This window comes from Hakea prostrata, chromosome 5 (genome assembly GCF_041222555.1).
Source record: "Hakea prostrata isolate BN-2017 chromosome 5, UWA_Hpros_2, whole genome shotgun sequence".
Classification (NCBI taxonomy): Eukaryota; Viridiplantae; Streptophyta; class Magnoliopsida; order Proteales; family Proteaceae; genus Hakea; species Hakea prostrata.
In genome coordinates, this window is record NC_142604.1 from 57,237,759 (window position 1) to 57,263,791 (window position 26,033).

Sequence of the window (26,033 nt, forward strand, 5' to 3'; positions counted from 1 at the left end):
TGATACCCCTCTCAACCCTTTCTAAAAGAGAGAGATGAAGATTGATGTCAGGCAACCCTATCAATAGCCTTGGATCTTGATATAGTCAATGCTCGTACTCACCAAAGCACCTACTAACAGACCAAATTCGATCAATTGATTCCGATAACAGCCCAAATTCGATTGACATCATCCCACTTTTGCCTGTTGTCGAATTTTCAAGAAATCTTTTCCTGTATCCCATTTGAGTTGGTTCTTTTAAAGATCATGGCTGTTTGGCTCTCATTCAATTGAGCCTCCAGCGGAAGCAACTATTTATGCCTAATAAAAGTTTCATTTGCTTGAGATTACATTCATAATAAGAAAATACCCTTTATTTGAATTTAATATAAACAGTTAAAGAGAAAACAAAATAAAGTTCCAAAAGAATAAAAGGTCAACCTCAAGTTAAACGAAAATTGGATTTTTGGTGCTAGGTGCAATTTTCATATATCAGCAGTTGGGTTTCTTTTTGAAACTATATATTCCATTAATCTTAATATGGTGAAAGATTGATAACAAAGTGTGGTAAAGTATCCATTTGTTTCTGTCCAAAAAAGATATTTTTCTTTAGAGTGGTTGTTGAAACATTTTCGTTCACAAAATTTAGTTTGACCAAAACATAGGTCCCTCAATATAAAGCAGTTTTAAACAATCTCAGCTTTCCAACAAAACATTCAGATAAAAGCAATACTGCTTAAAGCTGAGTTATACTGAAGGAGGTCAAAACCAAAAGTATTATTTTTAGTGTTCTCTATGTGAATTTAATTCATTGACTTGGTTCAAACGTCTAAACTGGCAGCAGAGCCAGAATCAGGTTTTTAAAAACAACTGCTTGTGATCAAGGTTTGAGTTTGCCTGGAGAAGATTCCACGTTTCCATCGATATATGATCAGAATGACTGTTGAAACTGAGATCTAGAACCTTGCTTAGCATTGGAGGGGAGAGCAGGAATCTCGGCAGACAATCTTGTTGTGCACCACCACCACTTTGTATCAAGGTTTGAGAACTCAATCTCAGTGGCCAACTCGGTGGTCCAATAAACTAAGTTGGACCAAGTTCTCACCAACATCTTGCTGAGTTGGGGTAGTTTTATTTTGGTTGAAATTAATGCCAGATTTGGTTGGGAAGTATAAGATTCCAAGATATACCAAGATCTTGATGAGTGGATACTACCAAGATATGAACTCTTCTGCGATATTGTCTTGGTGAGTCCTGAAAAAGGGTCTTGACGAGTTCTCATACGATGTTCTGTTTTTCAAATTTGTCCTTTTCTTGGGTACATTCAAGTATTATTAATGGTAATACTATGACTGCTAAGTAAACTCTAAAATTGAAACTAACTTGCAATCAAACTCATTTGCATTCTTCTCCTTGGTTAACTACCTACGGAAAATGTAAGAAAATAAGGACAAAGATCAGCCAAACTACTCCCAGCCTTTGTTCGTTTAGCTCCCTTGTTGGGTCTCTGGTGCAACTAGTCTTGTGCTACGGCATCAGCCAGCTTAAGCATCTACTGGCTGAACTTAAGAGTCATAGAGTGAAGACATTATTGGGAGAGTTTAAGCATCAAGATTTTTTTTTTTTTTTTTTTTTTGTGGGGGGGGGGGGGAGGGAATTGAATTTCCTCTCAAGGATATTGGATATGTAAGGATTTCTCTACCCGCCCCTCGGGATTTGGCATGGACGCTAAAAGTAAGTTACAACCTAGAAACTCCTCTGCAATTGGGAGAAGGTATCTTAGTATATTGGGAGCAGTTGTTTGTTCTCACACAATTATTGTTACTGCTGCCTGATTGCTTTTGCCTTGTTCTTATGCGGTCGATAGTGTACTCTGCATTTTGGTTCTTGTTCATGAAATCTTTCTGAAATCAAATTAGCTCAACTATTGGTATTTGTATCTTTTCTTTGCATAGTTGAACATTTATTTTTGTTTTAGGACTCCTGAGTTTACTTTGAAAGAAGTATGATTTTGTACATCTTTCGATGTTCTAGCTGGTTGGCTTTCTGAGTTAGTCTTTCTTGTCCTCTTCTAAGTAAATTTTTTTGCCTTTGTAGGAGAGTGCAGCCGACAGTAGAGTTTATCTTTGCAGCTACTGAAGAGGCAATCTTCGTGCATGTCATAATATCTGCAAAGTTTGTTGAGGATTCCATGTTATTTTAATTCACATTTGATTTGGTTCATCCATTCAGCAACAATTTGATATGCATTTTCCCACTTAATTTCCAGGCACGTCAGGACTCTTACTGGTGATGACATGGAGAGAGTATTGGGACACCTATCTTCTAAAAAATCTGGAGGAAGGCTTCCAGGTAGCTCCAATTTTCTTGTTTTCTCAGGGTTCCTGGATTCATGGAATTTGGTTGAGCCAAAATCTTCTTTGGAGTCATGCCATCCGAACAGTCTTGGTAGACTGCGGTCGTTACTTGTATATTCTTGATTTTATTGATTCTGGTTGTGGTACCAGTCTTCCCAAGTAAAGTAGTGTTCCTTGTTTTATGCCAAATCAACGTTGGGCTTTTCTGAAACAACTGTTGCTTGATTTATGACAAACTCTTTTGAATTCCTTTGAATTTTGAGTTTTTCTTATTCTGAGTTGGTTTGGAGTCTTTTGTTGTCTTTTACTGGTTGTTCTGCTGTATGCTCTTCCTGTTGTGATAGCAGTTCCTCATCAATATTGCTTCTCATGGATAATTTGTTACTTATCCTCCATCACCCCACCTGGAAACCAGAAGACTTCTCCTGTACCATATTGAAGTATAGGGAATCCGATGTTTGTATGTTCACTTGACTTTTCAATTTATAATTGGTTTTGCTGCTCAAAATTCGACAGTCATTGTTGCTCCTCATGGAATGCGAGGAAGGCTGACAGGATGCTGTCCAAGTGATCTTGTGAAGCAAGTCTACTTCAGGTAGGTTCTGTTTTTCCCCCATCTATCTCCATTTTTCCAGGTATTCTAAGGAGGGAGTAGTTGGCAAGGCTGGTTTCTGTGAAGCTTTTTATTCTCCTTGTTTATTTATTTCTTCTGATATGGTCAAGCAGTTCTAGCAAGCTCAAAGTTTCAAATGGATTCCCTATTCCTGGCATACCTTCCCAACTGCAAGGTTCTGGTTGCCAACTTCAGGGGCAGAGTTGCTATCTTGAGGTTACCCTTGGCTGTCAGGGTAATGGAAGTCACAAGGAATTTAGGTCACTCTCTAACTCCAGTGGGAAATTTTCCACACCTCATCTTGCTGAAGCACCTGCAGCGGCTCTTGGCAGGGGTGATCTGAAGCAAGGATCAGCCAACAATTCTCCGGTTTCTGAAAGAACATTCATTTATCCAGCTGAGGCAGTCCTTGTTCCAGTCATGCACACAATATTTGCTAGATCTTCTCTGAAGAGGCATGACATTTCTCCGTTGTCAACTACTACAGTTTTCTTACCCCACTCCCGTCCCCCCTGGGGGGAAAAAAACGAGAAAAATAAATCTCCAAATGAAAAGAAATAGAAGGAAACCACTGCTGCAGTTTATGTTATATTTGTTAACAGTGGTGATTTTCAAACTTGCAGATTCTGGCTACAAAATTGGGCACGTACATCTCTATTTGGTTCTTCTTTCTTTATGGATTGGTTAGTCCATATTCTTTCTTTTAAATGTCTTTGCTAATGCACATACATTACTTAAGGAAAGTTATTCTTTGTAGCACATTGTTTTAGTTAGTTCACTTACTATCCCCCATTTTTTTCCAAAATGAAAATTGTCGTATGCTGTGATGCTTTTTTGTAACACCAAGTTTGGCCCAGCTTGTTTAAGCATTCTATTCTTTTGGTGATGTATGTACTTCGAGCCCAGCCAAAGCTGTCTATGGCTTGGAAAACTGGAGCCATTGAATTTTTTTCCTTTCTTAACTTATTGGCATTAGGAAGGCATCACTGTATCAATGTGTATACTATGTACTGTACATTTGGTCGGGCCAGTATAGTGACAGACTGGCGTCTACAATTAAAGCTGGACGGGGAAAAGCGAAACAGGAATAACACAAAAACTGAAGAATCCTCCCTTCTAGGAGTGTAGAATGTATAAACAAATCCATAAATGGGTGTACTGTACCCTTTCTAATTAGGCTAAACTAACATTTCTGGTTTGGCTCTAGGCAGGCACTATTTGCTCGGCCCAGCCATGCCTATTTATATCATGGGCATAAATTTTTTTTAACTGGCCTTTGTTGAAGTGGGACTGTGATGTAAACCCAGATTTTAGTAATACAGCATCTTCTAATTCAAGTTGCAGCAGCAAATAGGGAGTCTCAGAGTTTTGGCAAGGGTTTTACAGTGGGTTATTAGGCTGCTGTGACTGTAAATTCAGGTCTGAATTAATAGTGCTGTTTGAGGTTTTAGGTCTAAAACTAAAAACCTAATGGGACAGGGAAGGGGTTAGGCTTCAGAGATTTCGGTTGGGCTGGTAATTGGCTTAAGGCTGCTGGGTTGGTAGTTTAGGATTGCTAACAGGGTTTCTTAAGGCTTAGGGCAGATCTGGAGGGTTTGGGTTGAAGAAGATGAGTTTCTAGAAAATCTGGGAATTCAAAATTTTCTGCAGTTCCAAGGAAGAAATGACTTGCAGAATTTTTGAACTCTCTAATATAATTCAGATATGTAGAAACTAGAGGTAGGACTAAGTTCTAGGGTCTCCTGTGATTCCAATGAAGGTGGAAAGGTGGGGTTTAAGGGCTGAGTTTGAGGGACTTCTAATTGGATTAGGTCTTGGCAGTTGTGGGAAGAAGAAGAAGAAAGAGAAGCCTGTGGACTCTAGGGTTGACTTAGGGCTTTAAGGAAAAGTGATGGGAGGATGTAGGAATGGTCTGCGGTTGGAGGGGTGATGATCCTAAGGTCTGAAACAGAGAGAGAGGGGCTGGGAAGGTAGCAGTAACAGGGGATGGAATTCTAGGGTTTCGGCTACAAGGGAAAGGGAAAGGGAAAGGGAAGGGGAAGGCTAGTACTGGGCTGAAACTAAAGTGGAGGAGAGGGGAATGACTTGCGATGGGTTATGGACATTCCTAGGTCTTAACAAGAAGGAAAGGGGGCTGGGATGAAGGATTCCTAATCAGGCTGGGAGCTGAAAACTTGGAAAGAAAAGAGGGGCTGGGAATGGCTTCTAGGGTTCTAAAAAAGCTGTACTCACTTGTTCTAAGGTGCTGCCATGAACTTGCTGTAGAAGGGCTGTAATGCTTGCTGGAAATTGTTGGTTGAGCTTGAGTACTTGAAGAAAGAACTTGAAGAAGAGGAACTAGAAATTGAAGAAGAAGATAGTGATTGTAGGAGAACCTCCTACCCTGCCGCAAGTCACATTCCCAAGGATCCCACGACTTCCCAAGTTGAATTTTCTCAAACTCTATTCAATTCATTCATTATGCAATCTGCAAATTGCAATGCGAAAGAGGCTATTTATAGCCTAAACAAAAGACTCAGACTCAAAAAGGAAAATTGGTTGCCAAGCAACACGAAGCTACTAAACTAGTGCCTAAAATTTAGGACTCCTTATTAGGAAATAGCTCTTTCCTAATTTACAACTCAATAACTTTTAAAAAGGAAACAAGACAGACTTACTCACTAAGACTCCAAATTAAAATTTAAAAACAGAATTGGAAAACATTCAGAAATAATTCTGACCTAACCCTACTTGAATTAAGTGACAATGACCAATTTGCCCCTTTGGTCAGTTTTGCCCCCCCCTGTTTGGCCCCTATTTCGGATGGGCCTGGGCCCCTTCTAGGCTCTTTTGGGGCTGCCTGGGGGCTGGATCCATCAGACTGCTAGACTCAGGTTTCATTGTTAGGGCTAGTATGAAGAATTGCACCTGGTGACATGGAGTCAGTTCACCATTTTTTAAAGTATGGATTGGGAGGTACAGATAATGAGATAATATTATTTTCTGGTCTGAGGGGACCATTTCCCCAGATTGAATCTCCTTTAATCCAAAAACACGGGCAATCCCATCTCCAATTGAGTCCACTTGCCCTCATCCACTTGAAAATTCATTTAGAAGTTGCTTATTCGACTTTCTAATAGAGTAGTTAGTTCACTTGCTCTTGGGTACATATAGTATTTGATACAAGCTTTTTCGGGTGATATCTGTGGAGACATAACATGGAATGAACTGTTCGTTGAAATTCTTTGTGAATCATGGTCTTCTTAACATAGGCGGTGGTTGATGAAGACCTATTCTACGGGGGAATCATTATATTGAAAAAGTAGCAGGGCTAGAAGTAGTTCCAGGCTCTTAGAGTGGGTTTTCAAGCAATCCTGGTGATGTAGCCTCAATTGAATGAGGGCAGTCTTCCAAGATCTTCAATGAAATCAGCCCAAAGCAATTTTTTTTGAACTATGCTGTAGAGGGATATTTTGGGTATTTCCAATTGTTGGTCTTAAATGAAACTTTAAGGAATTTATATGCAGGTCCTAAGGATGATATGTTCTGAAACTTGGCTAAATCAGATTGGCTGGTTTGAGAGTCCTAAATTGAAGAGAGTTTGAATCCTAGTAGGACTTCTTTGGTTAATGGGTCTAAAGGCTTTGGATGGAGCTGTAGCTGGGAAATGTAGTGTTTATTGGAGGAAGGGATTCCTTCAAGTTTGAGTCAATTCCAATAATGGTTAAAGTCGCATAGATTTGACTTGAAAATTTTGGTGTCTAAGGGAATCCCAAAATTAAAAAAGAACAAAGAAAATAAATATGGATGGGAAGAGAGGTTGAAGCCTCAAGCTTCAATGTGAGATGGAATGTTTGAAAAGAAAAATTCTCTTCTTCTTTCTCTACGAATTTGAGAACCTAGAAGGTTTGTGATTTTAAATGCCAGACGAATGGAACTCTGGAATTTTAAGTACCAAATTCCACTTCTCACAATGAGACCCTCACTGCCAATGCTGAAAACTGAAATTTTCTTAAACCTGATCTACTTTATTTTTCCATGATTGAGCATATAAGTAATGTGGCATATAGCCTTACAACTTGCAATTTAAAAGGAAAAAGTACTCATAACATACAACTGATAAAAGGAAGAGGACTCTCTTATTCACTCCTTGACAACCTCCTAACAAACTCGCAACTCTTTTAAAACTAAGTTGATTCAAATTGAAAGACTGATAACTAATGTGACGACTTAATCACTTAATCGTGGACCCAAAAATAAGATAAATTCATCTACCTTTGTAGTACCATATCTTGGGCCAATTGGGAAGGCCCACTAGTAGATAAAGCAATGGAGAAGAGGCCAAACCCCTCTATAACCCGTCCCTGACTTATTCATAGGGGAAACAGCCCTAAATAGAGGCTAGATTTGCATCACCTGATTCCTATTATTTGCAATAATTGAGTGAATATTTTGCATGGCAATATCGTCTGTATAATGGATTTGACAATGTTTGTTTGTATTGATAATTATTCATTTTTCTTTCTGATCCTATGGCATACAAATGCTAATTATGATACTTCGACCCTTATTTCGATCTAATTATCAATTTCTTTGCACTCTCTAACTTTTTGTTGGGACTTTGCTGTAAATTTTCTCATATTCTCATGCTAGTCTGGAAACTGCTGGGAAGATCGAGTCTGTAGATGGGCCATGGACTGAGTCTAATGGGATACACTCACTTCACAGCTATAACAGCAGTAGTAACAGTAATAGCAGTAGCATCAGCAGCATAAGTAGCACAACGAGTGAAAGTGATTACAGGACTACAACGGGAACTGGTGACCTTGAGGCAGATGCTGATTCATTAACATGTAAACAGTCTGATTTATCTTCTAATGATCAGTTTGAGAACGATGGCCAGAAGCTGGTATGACAGCTTAGACTTACTTAAGATTATCAACTCATTTAACTTGACAATCTTTTTGTTGTATTACTGTTTTTATTAATTCTGTTTGGCTTTCATGTTATATGATATAATATTGTTGGGAATTCTGATGCTTCAGGTTTTGTGACTAGTAATTTTGAAAGTTGTACCATCTAAAGCTCTTGTGATTCTTTGACTGGAAATATTAAGTTCAGTTGCCTTTCATTTCCCCTCCTTTTTTCAAAAGTGCATGAAGTTCAATTTTTATTCGTTTGGAAAGTTTGGCGAGTGCAGAGCCGCAAATGAAAATGTGATGTTAAGTCACTTATGCAGTATAATGTGCCACATGTGTTGAAACCCAATAGGGCTCCTCAAGTTGCTTAGCAGTTCTTGTGTAGGCAGATTAGGAGAAGAAGTGATGCAGTTGCCTTAGCCTGGCTGGACTGACAAGACTCACATTGTGGGTCCAAACCAGTTTTCTGTCCTGGATAGGGCTGTTAGTACTTAGAAAGGCAATCTTTTAATTAATTATTTTTCTTCGTATGGGTAGATTACGTAGCATTATTCTTTGGTCAATCGGAGGTAGGTTGATCTCACACTCTCTATATCCTTTCCTCATCTCTTTGAATGGTGTGGATCCATCCTCCTTGATGAGATGGTGAGTAAATTGTATTAGTTCTATTCTCCATCCGTGATCTTGGTTAGATCATGTCCGAAAACGGATCCTTGCATTCGAATAAAGGATAGATCTAATCGAAGGAGATGATTTGAATCATTAGAATTCTAGGGTTTTGTTTCGTGCTTGTGTTGTAGGTTCCTTAAGGACGAAGTTTGGATTTAAATCATCCCAAAATTGGATTAAAATTGGGAGATCAAAAGTCGGAATTTCAGACTTAGAAGTAGTCTGGAACAAGGGTGGTCGATGTTTACTCAGTGTTGTTCCTGAGAGTGTTCCCTTTATAATTAGAGTTGGGCCCTCCTGATTTAAATTCTGTCTCTCTCTCTTTTTTTTTTTTTTTTTTTGGGGGGGGGGGAAGGTTGGTTCAGATATTAATGGTTTGGTGGTGGATGTGCTCTTCTTATGGTCATAGGCATCCTGAGTGTCATACATTCTACCTACAGATTGAGACAAAAGCTTTTCTGCCCTTGGGGCACTTTCAAAATCTCTGATTAGCAAGGATGTCAGTCACTCCGAGTGTTGTTGATATCCTATCTCAATCTCACTCAGTTTTGAGTCAAGACCTGTAGTTTATTTTTCCTCACTAGCACAGGAAGTTAGGGCATCAAAAATTTGCATGTATTCAGCTACAGAAGACTTCCTCATTTTTGATTGATGAAGAACCATCCCTGTACCTGAGCTTTAGAGTGCTTGGACAGATACCTTTCACTAAGATCATGCCTTATCTGCCCATGTAATAGGGCATTACCTGCATATTGCATCTCAGATGTTCTCCGCGATTCTCTTGCTGAGCCCAACAGCTCGGTATGAATCATTCTCAGTTTCCTGTCCTCAGGTAGATCATACCAATCAAGATAATTACAATGTGCAGTTCGCCAATCATAAAATACCTGAGAGACAAGGGATCCATTGAACTCCTTGAGTTTGATTTTGACATTGTGGGTGTCTCCCTGTCTCTTTTTTTTTTTTTTTTTTTTTTAATTTTTGATTCTTTTTCTTTTTCTCCTTGGGTTGGTATGGGGGGACCCAGGAAAGAAAATTTAATTGAAAGACACCTGCATGGATAACCATCTCAGGGATTAAGAGATTATAACAAATTCCATCTTCGATCATTACCTTGAATGAAATATGACCTCATGTAAAATTGGGTGGAGTTGCATCGTTTGTCATTCTGAGTTCTTTTTTTTTTTTTTGCATCCATCATCCTATCGTCTTGTATAGAGGGGGTTGTCATATCCGCATTCTCTGTGTCTGTAGTCTCTGGTTATGTGGTCTTTGGTAATGGGTACTCTTGATGCTTCCTTTGCTGCCACTGCGACTCCCATTCCGAATGGGAGGAATATGTACCTGTGACCATACCTGGTATTGAGCTTGGGGTTAAAGCATGTTGCTGCCCTATTTTGGATCTCCCGGGGTGTACACTCGAGCAGCAAGATCCTGGAGTATATTCTTGGTGTTTGCTGACTCAAGTTATGAGGAATTACTTGCAATTTCTTCTTCAGGTACCATTGTAGCTTGATCAACCATGCTCTTTTGAAGCTTCTGAAACAAATCTTGCATAGTTGGTTCTGCCATTGGTTTGGTACCACTTTGATGTAGCCTCAGTTGAATGACGGCCAAATAACCAAGATCTTTCAAATTATAACCAATCTCAAATGGGTGCAAGAAAGGCTGAATGGGTTTCTTGCAATTTGGTTACGCTGTTTGGGATGCCTATGGGATGATCTCAATTCTCAAATGGGGACCCATGGAAGTTTGTGTGATTGGTGTATTCAGGGTTTTAGGATGAAACAATAATGTTATGTGATAATCACCCAAAAAAAATTGATGTTGTGATTGAATGATTCCATCATAGAATATGGGTCCTAATGGGTTTGTATGGGATTAGGAGTAATATCTAGAAGGCAACAAAAAGGATTATGGAGTTATAGTGATATGGGATAACTCCTTGAGATGGGAAAGTTAGGATTTAGGTGTAGGATTTGAGATAACTCTTTGAGATGGGAAAGTTAGGATTTAGGTGTAGGATTGAGATTAAAGTTGCATTGAGTATAGGGCTGTAGGGATAGGTAATGTTCTCTGAAAACAAAAGAAAAAAGAAAAAACAGTGTTATGTGGTTGAATGATCCTGTAGTAGAATATGGGGCCTTACGGGTTGGTATGGGCTTAGGAATCAGACCAAGAAAAAGGATTTTGTAGAGATATGGGATAGCTCCTTGAGATGGGCAAACTAGGCTTTTAGGTGTGGGACTGGGATTAAAGTTGAATTGAGTATAGGGCTGTAGGGATAGGTAATATCCTCTGAAAAAAAAACTAGAAACTAAAGAGGAAAGATAAGGGAATTGTGAAGCTAGACGTCCTTGGGTAGTAATAGACTTTTTGAGCTGCAACTTGTAATGGCAGCTCACCTTCAATGGCTGATTCCACAGCCAAGAAAGGGACTAGGATTTCAAGCACCTATTGAAGTAGCCCCATCACTTCTCCAGGACTTCAACCACATGGGAACCGGCAATTGGACTTTAAACACCATTCACAGTCAGATACCAGGACTTTAACCTGCAGCTCAGTTGTCTGGACTTTAAATGCCAGATAAACGCCAGATAACTCTCTCAGGGTAGGGATGCAGCGGCCATGCTTGCAATCATCATTTTCAACAATTGTGTTCATGTTTAATTATAGGCTCTATTGCAACTTATATAAAAGATTTTATGGACTCCTATTCTGAAAAGGAAGATCTAACCCAGGCCTTAACATATTCACTAACTTGAGACTAACCAGTAAACTAGCATATACGCGGAGGTGATGTCCTTATATAACAAGAGAAGAAGAAGCCTTGATTGTAGCATTTATTAATGTGGAATTGTGGGTTATAACCATTTTTTGCTGCTTGGGTTGAAGAAGAGATTATTTTACATCTTTTTCTTCTTTTTTATTGGTTACATTGGATCATTTTCTTAGGCTGGCTGAAGTTTGATGTGAAGATACACAGTGTGCTTTCTACTATTCAAGGATTAACTGATGTGAACAAACACAATCTGCTTTCAATTTTTGTTCTAAGTTATCATGTTTGTCAAAAGTGACTCAGCATGGCAATTTAACTTTATCCTTACAGGTTTCTAAGCGTCCTCGCGTGGGGGTGGCTGATTCATTTGTTCAGTCAGGAACAGGAATAATTTCGTCCTTGGAAGAAGCATATAAGTCAGGGTGTAATTCTATTGAAGTTAACAACTCAGCGACCACAGGAACGGTGAATGATTCTATAGGATCTTATTGGTTAGATGACGAAGACAGGGGTATTGGCATGGACATCCAAATACTTCTTTCTGAGTTTGGAGATTTTGGTGACTTCTTTGTAGATGATGCTCTACCTTTTGGTGAGGTATTCTCTTGTTCAGATATCATCAGCATATTCACCTATTTTCATTCTTTTTAAATGTCATAATTTTTTCTGAATATTATTAGAAAATATGTTTTGGTATTTCATTAGACAATCCAAATAAGTGATTAGGAGACTGAGCTTTGCCTGAATCGTATCTTCTCTGGCATTTCAGCTATATCTACGACCTGTTTGTTCTTGCCAATAACAGGGCAGGAAACTTTGATTACCAGATTATCAACTAGGCTGTACTTCTTCATTAAGCCAGGCTTGCGCTGTTTATTTGACCCTGGTATTCTGTCCATGGTCTGCAGTCTGGTCTACAATTTCAGCTCTGAACAGTTTTCTATTGGTTGGCTCTAGTGCCCATTGATTGTCGTTTTCATCCTTATAAATGTTTTGACTAAGTGTTACAAAACACTACACTATTTACTTCAGATTTCGGCTGAAAATTTCTAAATGGTAGTACCCTCTTCTTCCTCTTTCTTTCTTTCTTTCTTTTTTTTTGGGGGGGGGGGGGGGTAACAAAAGATGGTGGTATCATGTATGTCACTGATGAAGTTGTGCGATGTCACAAGAAATACAGATGTCCCTTTATTTGTCACGTTATGCAAGCATTTAGTTTCTGCTTGGGGTGCTGAACACAAGTAATTGACTGATGCACAGCTGCTTAGCATTCTTTTTGTAACGTTAGTCAGTTCTGTCATTGGTGGTATTTGTAGTTCCCCCCTGCTTCCCTGGAAAAAAAATGTTCCTGTTTGGGTCATTGAAAGTACCTCTTTCTTTTACCAATCTTTTGAGTGAACTGAGAGATCATTGCCAACTCGTGAGTCCCACTTCCCCTCCCCCCGGGCATGTTTCTTAATTATTTCTAGGATTAGTGATCTATGTGAACATGTACTAGTTATGCATTTATTTTATCTAAGCCAACCATTTGTTGGTCTACCCTTTAAAAAATCACATTGAATCTGGAACAAAGACATGCCTTTATTCTTTCTTCTATTATTTATTTATGATGTGAAGGGCATAACTGTTGTTGGAACTCATTATGAACCGTTTTTTGGTGAAGCCCCCAGGAACTGCAGAATCGCAAGCACTAATGTTTCCAGTTGCAGAATCAGGAGATGTAAGTGGTAGTCCTTGTACTGTGGGGATGGATGTAACAGATCCAATGTTTTTATCTTTTCCATCTTTTGATGGCTTTACTGCACCTTCAGTTCTTATGGATGAATCACAGAGCATAAATCAAGAAGTTATTCAGTCAGCTGCTCCAGGAAGTGCTTCTGCAGCACCCTCCACAAGTGAGTTTGACCATTTGTCTAAAGCTGAAGCCATTATGACATTCGCTGAAGAATATAGAGCTGTAGAAACCCATGCAACTGATTTGCCCTCATCAATTTTCAGAAGTCCATACATGCCAAGTTCTAGAAAATTGGATGGTTCACATTCAACCTTATGTGTTTACGGCTATGGTGCAATGCCACCTTCTTGTTTAAATGTCTCTGATGAGAAGCTTAGTGTTCCTGGAAATTCAAATGCTGATGCTGGAGGGCATGAAACAAGTTTGACACCGTACTCAAATAAATTCTACACTCATGTTGAGTTGGGGAAAGAAAAGGTTGATGGTAAATTATTGGCTTGTAATAATACTGCTGCTTCTTCTGAGGTAGTAACACCATCTTCTTCTGTTTCTGGGTTCAATTCTGCAAATGCTGCAAAAGTTCTCCAGAAGAAGAGTGAAGGCACATTTGAGCCCGGACACCTGTTGTTGTCTGCAAAGACTGTCCTTGCTACCGAACTTGAGTGCATCGTATTCCAAGCTTCTATGTGTAGGATGCGTCACATGCTATTGTCATTAAGTAATTTGCAGCCTACTCCACTGACTGGATTAACTAGCAGTGCAGTTCTGGATCAGCTCCCTGGGGACAAGTTTTCTACCAAGTATGATATAAGGAAAAAGGAGAGCATACCGGTTAGAATAGCAGGTGATGTTGATGGAGGAATACTTGATGGGCCTGTTAATGCACCTGTGGGTGTTTGGCGGTCTGTTGGAGTTCCTAAAGGGGCTAAGTCCACAAATTCACCAAATATTGACAATACACCTTCTTTGCACCAAACTCTGTTCAGTGAGGAAGGCATGATGCCATATTCTCACAAACAACCTGTTGAAGAGCTTCTGGATGCTGTGGCCTTACTTGTCCAACAAGCTACTTCATTTGTTGATGTGGCTCTGGATGCTGATCATGGTGATGGTGTATATGGTTGGCTTGCACTACAAGAACAGTGTAGGCGTGGATTTCCTTGTGGGCCTTCCATGGTCCATGCAGGCTGTGGTGGAGTTATGGCTTCTTGTCATTATCTGGACATTGCTGGCTCAGAATTACTTGACCCACTTTCTGCTGATGTAAGCTAAAAATCTATTCTCAACTCTTTCACCTTTTGTTTCTGTATTATACATGTGGTATTGTAAGATATTTTTAATGCTGCCTATATATTGTTTTTCAACCATATTTGGATGCCATCTGATGTAACTTCTTACCACGAGAACAATAAATAAATAAATAAGTGAAACTTAGTGTACCTTTACTTTGTACGATGTCCAAAATGGCTATATTTGCGAAGGTGTCAAGAATTGGAAGGTGATTTTAAGAACCATCTTGGATATGTATCAGAGATATGCTAAGTGATGTAACTTATGCAAGATATGCTACAAAGCATGGATTAGCTAATGGTACATGCAAACTCAAAGCAGTAATCAATCTCCCCATCGAATGTTATGTGATTACCTATAAATTTTGGACTCAATTAGTGATTTATAATTGACCATGTTGCAATATAAGCCTTTTAAAAATATATGGTGTTTTTTGAACACAGGGTCGCTAGAACATTTGGAATATGGTATAGGGTTTGTTTTTCTGTCAGCATTGATATATAAGCAATCTAAACCATGCTCCATTCAATGGTTGGATTTGCCAAATCATCCTTCCCTGAGGCTCATTTGATGGTCTGTGCATGGAAGCTTCCATTGGTTGACTGACCACAGGAAGCTTTACGTAAACGTAAATGTGGGCCACCAAAAAGGAAAAGGAAACCCACCAGAAAGAGATAGTTTAATATAAATGTGGTAGGTTTGATCGTTGGGTGCTTTTCCAACTCAATGTTAACCTCAGCCCACTGGTGGGGTTGCAGCCACTACTGCTGCCTTAAGGTGGGTTTCTTCTCGTCTTTGTTCTCCTGCTCTTGCTTTTACTGCTACTGTTGCTGCTTTTTTTACTTGTTATTTCTGTTTCAGCTGTCTCTGAGTGGATGGATAATTGAGAGAGCGAATATCAAAGTCCTTTCTTTATGTTTGATTTATTGGTTTAGCTATGTTAATATTTCACTTTCTATTTTAGCTTAGGTTTCTATTTTGGTTATTTTCTAATTTTCTTATTGCTTGGTTGACAGGTAATCTCCCTAGGATAGTTTCTTGTTTAGTAGATTTGTGAGATTCTATGCAATATGTAATTTTCCTTTTTGCTGTAACTCAGTTTAGGAAAGATTCTTAATCTGAGATTAATTTTATATTATAAATAAAGTACTAGGGGAGAGCCAAAACACACATGCTAGCTCTCTCCCTAGGCTGATGGCAGGTACTGAAATCCTAACATTGTATCAGAGCAGCTTGAATTAGGTTGGTGACTGCTTCTTCTTTCTTGATTTCTCAGTTTTTGTCTCTCTTTTTTTCCCCTCCCCGTATCTAGTGTGCGGCCACCTATCACTGTCTTATCCATGTAATTGAGATTTTTTTTCTGGACAACTTATGAAGAGATCTCTACCTATCTATTGCTATAATAGTGGACCCAGAGGTCGAAATTTTTTTACTGCCTTGTTTTCTCCAGTTTGGATCTGTCGAGGTCCCAAAATGATCAATGTAACTCAACTCCTATTTCCTAAGATTTGTAAACCCCATCATGATCCTTTGAGATGTTTGTTTTATGGTATATAAATCTGTTTAGTCTATAAACTAGTCCTATCAATGCTATTGCCATTACTGCCATGGTGTTCTGCATATATTTGTGAGTGCTACCATTGGGTTTATCATGCCCTTTTCTATTATCAGAATCAACTGCAGATCCCTATCTTTTGATAAATAGAAATCTATTGTTGATTGAACTATTTTCCTGCTACTGCCAAGGATCAACATCTCAGTTTCAGGGCTGGTTTTGGCCAGGCCAGAAACTGAGATGTTTCAGTCCAAACTTGGAAAATTTTGACAATGGTTTGGACAGTAGGTTTCGACCCTTATACGTGTTTTTCATATGATTTCTTATCTCCTACCTATTTTAAAGCATAATGAACTTATTGGAAGTGGTATTTTGCTAAGAGAACCCCAAAAAAGTTTTCATCATAGTATACTAACACGTAAAAGGTTCCAAGAAGTACAAACTGTATTGTGTACAACATGGAATCAGCATACATGAATTGTTTGATAGAAAGTTGCATATACAAGAAGTCAAAAAATACAATTACCAACTACAAAGCCCCATGCTTGAGTTCCAAGTCGAGTTCTTGGATGGAAACGGTGGACCTATCCCCTGTCTATTATAGTACTCTTAGTGGGTGAAAGCTGCCCATGACATGTTATGCCTAAAGTGGTTTATGAATTGATTCACTAAATCGCGGTGTCTCTATGGATAAGATCATCAACATAATGTAAACACCCCATCTTAGGAAATCTGTCATAGGGTAAATACTCTGTTCAACACCCGCTCTTGGAACTTGCCCTACTTGCTGTGATGGTAGTGGTACTACTGCTACTGGAACTGGAACTGATGGAACTCCAAAGATGGAGTCCATAAATCATGCCCCTCCCCTCTACAGGTTCCATGATCATACTGTCCTTTTTGTCCCTACTCAGATCTATATGCAGACTACATATGCCATCATTAGAAGAATAAGTGGATGACCCTGAACTCCACTACATGCTCCCCCTCCCCCATATCCTTATGGAATCTCATATCCATAGCCATAATAAGCCCTATATGGTGTAGACCCGACACACTCCATGCCACTGTCCTGAGACTGGGAATTAGCATATGATGATGTTCTCCAATATCCAGATCCTCTAGGCTCATGTAAGCTCATGGATTCCATGGAATCTGCCAAGTTGGCTGCATCTATATGGGACTGTCTTCCTGAGGCTGAGGTCCAAGTCTGCGACCACTGCGACGGGTATATGTACGTGGGGATTCTGATGGCACAGGTTCAATCGGTTGATGCTCAGTCTCTCCTGGGGACGTTGGTGCTAGTGGTGCAGCTGGTGCTACTGGTACTCCTTATCTGAGTCTGAGGCTGAGAACTAGCTTTGGCGGCCACTATGACCATCAGCACCATAATCATCATTGTCAGCTCTTTGGGCTGGTTGAGTGGCATCATCACCGGTGTCGAAAAATACTAGGTTGTCTTCACTGTTTGTTGATGCACCAGGGTGTGGAATGAATGGACGAGCAGGCTCTGTATGCACTCTCCCCTCCATGGCCAAGAAATCTTCCACATTAACCCCCATCTCCTGTGCAATATGTTTATTGGGTTGGCCTCCCTCATCTAGCAATGGCTCCCTAACCCACTCAATTAAGGGGTTATCAGCATCATTGTCCACCTCAATTATGTCGGACAACTCGATCATGTTATTATCTCTCTCCATCCCCTTTATGATGTGGTTTTCCCTCAGTCTTATATCATAGTGCATATAGATAAGCTCCTCTGGCTGCTTCACACCCAATTAGTTACTCCTCTTCGAGTGAATGAGGTTGAAAGTGCTTCATTTCCGCTCACCTAGTCACAGAACATGTTTGTGAGAGCACTTTACATGCAATCACAAACAAGTTGGGTGAGTCGGTCCCATTTTGGAGCCACCACAAAAATGTGGAATTCAAAATAAGGTCCTAATGTCATGCATAGCTTAAGTATTAACTGATAACTGTAAGAGAAAAGGTAAAAGATAGGATATAATGATATATAGGAATTTGGACTAATCCCCAACAGTGATTTCATGTGCCTATATTGCCACGGAGCGACCAAAACTCCCGATGGCATCCCCGACAGACTTCATCTAATATAAACAATAACTAGGTTAGTAACTTAGTATGAAATTAAATAATTAACCTAAGCCTCTAACTACTAGACACTACAATCCCTTTGAGTTAATGATTGCCTGTTTAGACAGATTTAGTTTCATCCTCTCCACTACAGTCGGGACCACACTTACCAAATCTTGCCTCATCCCAAGTATGTTTTTAATGGGACTTCGGATTTAGATAATATGCTGATGAGGAATAAGAGGGAAACAACAACATAATAATAATAATTGAAAATTAAATTTACTAGACTTGTAAACTCACCAGTTTTATGTAGTGGATGCTATAGTTGCCAATTTCGAGGAATTTCTTTATTGCCCCTTGGGTAGACCATCTGAACCTGCTCCTTCATCTTGTCAACTACAGCCCATATTTGTGGTAGAGTTGGTCTTCTTTGTTGACCTACCATCCTCAGTAAGGTCACCATAGGTTCAACTATATTTAGTACATCCATTACAGTACCCTAAAATGTCACACACAGTATTGTATTTTGTGTTGTTCTCCCCACCTTGGGTTGAAGAAGCCTCCTGGTCAAACCACTGCTTTGATGAGAAAATGGAATTTAGGCCAACCTTCTTGGTTTTAAAGCTCTGTAGTGCAACTCAATTGGTTGCAAACCTAGTAATGCTTGGCCTCACCACTTCACCCCCATACAAATCCGTCAAAATGAAGGTGCAGACCTGTTGTGCTTGGTCCACTACTCGTTTTACAATCTTGCATTGACCCATGTCCTTCAGCATCAGGTTAATGCAATGAGCAACACATATAGTCCACAAAAGCTTATACCTGGCCAGAAAAGCATGTCCGAAAGAGCTTTTTAGTAGAAGCATTTATGTATTTATAAATATAAATAGGAGAATATTAGTATAAGCATGTACATAATACCTGTTTCTCCATCATCTTCGACGTAGCATTTTTTAAGTTGGACCCATTATCTAACAATTTGCACCATAATGATCCACTCAAACCTTTGTCACTACTTCCTTCAACATCTTATATTTGTATTTTGCATCCTTCTTCTCCCTGGATGCATCCATTGACTTGAAGACAACGTTCTCCAATCACAGTTCAACATGTAATTAATGATAGACTGTCTAGTGGGACTAGTCCTATCATCACACTTAACAATAACTTCATAGTGTGCCCACATAGGCTTCAAACCTGCATTGTATGCGTTTAGACCTTCATGCTTTGGCAAGTATGCATTGTAGGCTCATGCAGGGTTAGCCCTTGCCGCCCCTTGTGCACGACTCCTTGGGTTGTATTTGTTGGAATGCTATTGTAAAAAGCCCATTTGGAGAAGCATCACTTTCTCCTTCACATTTCCCCACATATGCTTCAACTTCCTTCTGTTTATTCTCTGGCCTCCTGAATTTGGCAGGGTCTATGCGAAGAATTTGTATATTCGGATCTGTGGCTGTTGTTGATGAAGCTTGGGCCTTTGAGGGTGGGATGGGATCTGGCTCCTTGGCTGGGATCTCCGTCCCAAAAACTTTGGCTCTTTTGAGGAACCTGCTCCGTGGCCCTTTGCTGACTCCTCAAATCATTAAGCCTCTTCTGCTCTCTACTTATCATCATGGCTCTTCTCATCTGTGTTGCCTCCCCGACTTAGAAACCCCATACTCTCTTGGCTCCTTCTAATCAAAGTCCTGCTCTCCTGGATGTGGGAAGTCCTCTGGGCAAGCATCGTCAAGCTCCTCTTGCTGTACTCCTCTTCTCCTTTTCACCCCTCAAGTGTTGGGCCATTGCCTGTTTGATTTCTATAGGCACCTTGGGGCATCTAGTGACATTCTTATCTCCCCCAGCTAGATGCCACTTTAATCTAGTTGCCCCATCTCATCCTATCTGTTTCTTGCAATACTTATACTAAGACTTCTTCTTATGTGTGGTCATGGCTTCCCGTCCTTGGCAAGGAATGTCGACATCTTTAAAAGTATATGCTTGATAAAAGAAACACAGTAAGTATCTTCAAAAGCAGTACAAAAACTCAAAAAATTACATGTGTGCTTCTACTAATATTCTTCTATTCTTAATTATAAAACAAAAAAGAGAGATTATTTTTGAATATTTAACTAATTTTATAAATATTTAATAAGTGTTATATAATTAAAATAAATAGTTATCAACAAAAGATTTAAATTCAGCACCATAACATTGTAGATGGAGTGATGGTGTCTCGCATACATTAAATTCAATCCCATACATCATGTATACATATGTATTTTTTTCATAATAATAATACTTAATTTTAAAAATAAATTTTAAATTAGAAAAAAAATAGTAGCATTAATAAATTTTTTTTTAATGACATTAGAATAATCCTAGACTCTTAGATAAAAAGAAAAAAAAAAAAAAAAATAATCTAGATATTATATATATATATATATATATATATATATATATATATATATATATATATATATATATATATATATATATATATATATATATATATACAAGATCATTAAAGGCATGGACACAACAAAAAAAAAAAAATGGAATGTTTGGAACAAAACATGCAAGAATCTTGCAGGAGCAAATGATGTGTCCGAAGGTAAAAGAGTTATTGATTTAAGGTGAAATTGAGCTTGAAATCACAAAAAACAAGGGAAAATTGATTTGGGGGTCGAAGCTAGAGAGGTGAAACTTGCGAAACTTGTTGAAACATGCAAAATCTCACAGCTTTCGACCGAAAGGTAGTACTTTTGTAAATTGGACCAACTGAAATGGACCGAAACCAGGTTTTGACCAATGTTGGTCAAAATTTTGACCGTTTCGGTTGAAACTTGGTTCTTTTTCGATTCCTAACGTGTTTTGTCTTGGCTTTTGGAAAAACCAAGGTTTTAGTCAAAATTTCGGTGGTTTCGATTGAAATTTGTACCATGGCTGCTGCTTCCCTTAATAATGTGCTGTATTGTTCTTTTGAGTCATGAAAATACTGTACTAGCTACTACATCAGCCGCCGCCCCTATTGAAATCTGTTGCAAGTTGAGTTACCTTGGTGCTGTAATTAAGTGCCCTGTTTTCGTTGCTGCTGCTTGCTCAACTTTTTCTTTATTGGTTACCGAGACATTATTCTGGGAGACTTTATTTTTGCCTTGTCAAGTTTTTGAGTGAAACATAAGCTGTTCTGCTGGTGTGCCTTATTGATGTTATCTGTTGACTTACATTATTTGGTTCTGAAGGCAGGGTACCCTAATGGCTACTGATGCTACTACTGTCCTATCATCAGAATTGACTACAGTTCACCCCCCCTCTTCTGCTTAATAGGAATTACTGATGAGTTCTGCACTTCTGTTGACTTGTCACTACTGTTCTACACTTTTTGGGTAACTGTTTGACACCAGTAATGACTAGTTGTTCTTGTGCTTAGTTTCATTGAGTAACATGGTTCATTAAAGTAACCAAACAGTTACTTAGTACAAACTTTCAAATGCTGGTAGTTGGCTGTTATTAATTGTCTATGTGTAATGCTGATTGCTACATGTGAAGGGGATATTGAAAGGTTTATTCTCTATTTGCTGAAGAATTTGAGATTTTTATCTTAAGATGGTATTCTACAACACAACAATTACTTACCTTCTTTGTTTATAGTAATCCATAGTATCTTTTACCTACCCACTTGGTCTGCAATAACCTATACTGCCTCTTATCTATCTATTTGGTCCATGGTAACCTAGACTATCTGTTTCTTACCTACTTGGTTTGCAGTGATCCATATTGCCTTTTACCTACCTACTTGGTTTGTAGTAGCACATATTGCTTTTTACCTACTTATTTGGTCTGCAGTAATCCATAATACCTTTTATCTACCTTCTTGGTTCGCAATAACCCATATTGCCTTTTAACTACCTACTTAGTTTGCAATAACCCATATTGCCTTTCTTATGAAGAGCTTATATGCGACTTTGGTCTGCACATTTTTTCTTCTTGTGTAGAGATTCCTCCCTTCTACTGGCATTATTTGGATGGTGCCCTTGATGTTATTGTTACTGCTATACTCATGGATATGGTCCATCTTCACCGCTTATTATTCTCATTGTTGGGTGGTTTGTTCAACTTGAAGATTGTTTACTTAAGTTGCTGTTGAGTATCTCCTGGGTGAAGTTTTTTCAGCATATATCAGCATTTATTATTGCTTTATATGCTCAAGTGTAATGAAGCTCTTGATATTTTCTTATTATTCCAAGCTGGAGCCTTTGGAATGTATATTCTAGCTTGAGGGAGAGTGTTAATTCTCATTTTCTATTTTAGCTTAGGTTTCTTTTTTGGTTACTTTGTAATTTTCTTATTGCCTTGTTGACAATTAATCTTCTTAGTTTTTGTAGATTTGGGTGATTCAATGCAATATGTAGTTTTCCTTTTTGCTAAAACTGAGGTTAGGAAAATTTCCTACATTGAGGTTTGATTTTATAATGAAGTACCAGGGGGAGAACCAACGGACACCTGCAAGCTCTCTCCCTCCTCCTCCTCCTCCTCCTTCTTCTTCTTCTTCTTCATCAGACTTCCTTTTGAATTTCCTTTCAGTCTTAGGCTGATTACAGTTACTTAAATCTGGCTGATTACAGGTGCTGAAATCCTGACAAGCTGCTTTTGTATTGAAATTCTAGTATGGTCCGATATGTATCGAGATGATTCCATTTTGTTGACTGCATGATAAACTAGACTTCTATGACAACTTACAAATACAGATAAGGCAAGGTTTAAGGCCTTGGTTTTGAGCATTGTTTTACCATATTAAGATCTGTGAAGCTTTTAGATTAGAGAAAGCATTAGAGAGTTGAAAACTGCACCTACCCCTGAAAATCTAATTTTAGTTCTAGAAGTGGTGTTTGACATTTTATCCTATGTAATTTAAGTTTTTAATAATTTTTTCTAAAATGATATTTGAGAAACATGTGTCTGTCTTGGTTTTCTGTCAGTATCCAAGAACCGTATATGGTAATCAATCATACATTGGTCAAAACAAGTACCATCTTGAGGGTCACCCCCTTCTTTTTCTTTTTATCCTCCTCTCTCTCTCTCTCTCTCTCTCTCTCTCTCTCTCTCTCTCTCTCTCTCTCTCTCGTGGGCTTGCTTGCTCTTGGGGTGAAGGTATTCCTTGAATTGTGTTTATTGTTAAAGTAGGCTGTACATGAAAATGGGATTAAATAAAGCAAATTCTGGGTCTTGAAATCACTTAATTGAGTTGGGTGCTGAGGCAATGCAATTCAAAAGTAATTCTCCTCATTTTATAGTACTTTGATTTTGATTAACAGTCAAAGCGAATCCGAGAGACAAATAGAAGAAAATAAATGAATTAAAGATCAGTGGCAGGCATAGAAACAGACTTACTGCATCCATCCTAGATTGATGCAGTTTGGCTGTCTAAAACCAGCCTCAAGTGTGGGTATTCTTTCTTATACCAGCACTATTAGGTGAACGATTCCCCCTCCACTAGAACCAAAATCATTGGCATGGTTTTAGGAGAATTTAAGTTTTACTCAGTCCATTATTAAAGTCATGTTTTATGTTGAAATGCTGATTAGGAATTATGATGTGGCAGTAAATCCTAGCTGGGAATCGTAGTATGACTTTGAGTTTAGTTTCTACTTTTTGAGTCGTCGTCTAAGTTTGAGTCTATGTCAGTCATTGTGGCTATAAATACAACTGTAATTGCTCTATTGAGCCATGATTTTATTAAATTGTTTTGGTTGAGAATTGCTTTACTTTGAGAGAGATAAATCTTCTCCCCAATCCTGTCCAGTGATAAGTGGCGCAAGATTATTCAACTTCTTGGAAGTTCTCACTAATTGCTGGATATTCTTCTGGTCTTCTTCAACTATCTAAGCTGCTCGTCTATAAGACCTTCAACATGCTTTAAAATTGCAAACCTTAGTCCTCCAAACACCCCATCTGACGCCACGCCACCAACCAAAGAAAAACTCTTGACATCAATCCTCTCATCCAAAGCCTCTACCTAGACCAAGTGAACCCCCCAAATCCCAACAAAACAGGTTTTATTTAATTATTTTATTTATTTATTTTATGATGTGTTTCCTTTGATGCCCTTAATAGGGTTGTGTCTTGTTATACCTTGAATGAAGTTGGATTCTCAGCATAAGAATTGTAACTCCCAAACTTTGTAGCCACCACTGTCCTCTTCTTGTTCGTTTTCCTTTTTCTATTATTTATCACTTAAATCATGGGATTTCATGTTACAGGTTAATGCATCATCTGTAATTAGCATGTTACAGTCAGACATCAGAGCCGCTCTAAAGTCTGCATTTCCAAATATGGACGGACCATTATCAGTCACTGATTGGTGCAGGGGCCGCAGTCAATCAGGGGATGCAGGTGCCGTGGGTGATGTATTTTCTGCTGAATCCTGTTTAAGTGAATCTAAAGAGGCTTCAAGTGCTGTTACTTTAGCAATTGGGGAACCAATCAGCCCATCACAGTCATCAACGGGTGGTTCTTCTGGCCCAAAAGGTAAACATTTTGCTTTGCTTACATGATTAATGTCTCAATTTTCAATGTGGATGTGTAGTAATATGATTCAGTTAAAATTTTCAGTGTCTAGTACGAGTGATGGAGTGAGAGCGGAGGAAGCCTCTCAAAAAAGATCAAACCCAGAAATCTGTGGTTCAGAGACAGAAATGCAGATTGGCTTTCCTCGTTTGAGGCCTACACTATATGTGCTTCCGTTCCCTGCTATACTTGTTGGGTAGGGGTCCCTGTTACGTCTTGCTTCTCATTTCTACTGGATTTAGCTTCTGGTGAAAATCTACAAGAAGCCTTGTAGAATTAATCTTAGAGGAGTTTTCTTTGTTTTCCTGTTGGTACCATACCCATGGAGAAAATTTCGGTTGAAACCTAAGTTTCGGCCCAGTAAAAAGCTGAAATTTTCAGGTTTCGACCGAAATTTTGATGAAAACCTGATACTTTTTTTTGAAATTTCACCCTAGGTTTTGGGCCTTATATGACTTCCATTTCATCTGATTTCTTGCCTTCTCCTATTTGAAGTATAATAAACACAATGGAATTAATATTTTGCCCAAAAAAAAAATCACTCAAAAGTTTTCATTCAAGTATACTGACAAATGATTGGTTCCGACTTCTGACAAGTACAAATTGTATTGCATACATGGATAAACTTATCAACATACATGAATTGTTTGATAGAGTGGTTATATATACAAGTCATAAAATACAATGACCAACTAGATCAAGTGATGGTGTCTCACACGTATTAAGTTCAAGCCCATATATCTTGTGTACATATGTATTTTGAAATTTATAAAATAGTTTTTAAAATCAGAAAATTAAGAAAATAGTTGCAATAATCAAAATATAAGTTTAGCAACACCACAATCATAGATCAATAGTCATAGACTAAACATAAATTAATTTGAAAGCAATACAAGATCATTTAAACCTTGAAGAAAACAAAAATGGAAAAATGGAAAGTTTGGAATTGTTGGGTATGGCTCATGCTTCACATTCTGTTGCTGACGAGTTCTCTTTGTAGTTTGGACTTAGGCCCATAAATAGTTGTTGTGGTTTAAAAGGTGTTTGAAGGAAAAAAAAGGAGCAAAAGAGGTGTTTGAAGGCAAAATAGTTGTGAAAATTAGGTGAAAATGAGATAGATTTCAACAATCCAAGGAAAAACAAGTTTTAGTGTTGAAACTTGCAAAATTTTGATCGGAACTTGGGAAATGGTCGAAATTTCGGTCAAAACTTTGGACTCTAGGGAAATTCTTGGAGTTTCGTTTCGTTTTCATTTTTTGTGGATATTTCATAATTTCGACCGAAATTTAAATCATGACTGTACGGCTGTACCACATTTTACCATGAGGTGCATAAGCTGGAGTTTTGTGAGTCACCGTTGATTGATTCATTATGGGAACATGGTGCAAGTTTCGACCCATGCAACAATCAAAATCTCCAGGTTTCAACAAAAAACCTAGGGTCGAAATTTAAAAAAGAAAAGTATACTAACAAATGATTGGTTTTGAGAAGTAAAAACTATATTGCATACAGACA

At 38.5% G+C, this 26,033-nt stretch overlaps 1 protein-coding gene across 2 annotated transcripts in view; it reads left to right on the plus strand.

The window, feature by feature from the left end:
- GCT (RNA polymerase II transcription mediator) overlaps window positions 1–26,033 on the plus strand; it is a 68,217-nt gene that overhangs the window by 15,352 nt on the left and 26,832 nt on the right. For both annotated transcript variants that reach the window (XM_089154806.1, XM_089154805.1), the window contains 10 exons: window positions 2,077–2,154; window positions 2,249–2,331; window positions 2,853–2,931; window positions 3,063–3,404; window positions 3,573–3,632; window positions 7,582–7,837; window positions 11,626–11,892; window positions 12,959–14,293; window positions 24,212–24,479; window positions 24,564–24,714. In XM_089154806.1, coding sequence (XP_089010932.1) covers window positions 2,077–2,154; window positions 2,249–2,331; window positions 2,853–2,931; window positions 3,063–3,404; window positions 3,573–3,632; window positions 7,582–7,837; window positions 11,626–11,892; window positions 12,959–14,293; window positions 24,212–24,479; window positions 24,564–24,714 — 2,919 coding nt within the window. The remainder of the gene's footprint in view (window positions 1–2,076; window positions 2,155–2,248; window positions 2,332–2,852; window positions 2,932–3,062; window positions 3,405–3,572; window positions 3,633–7,581; window positions 7,838–11,625; window positions 11,893–12,958; window positions 14,294–24,211; window positions 24,480–24,563; window positions 24,715–26,033) is intronic.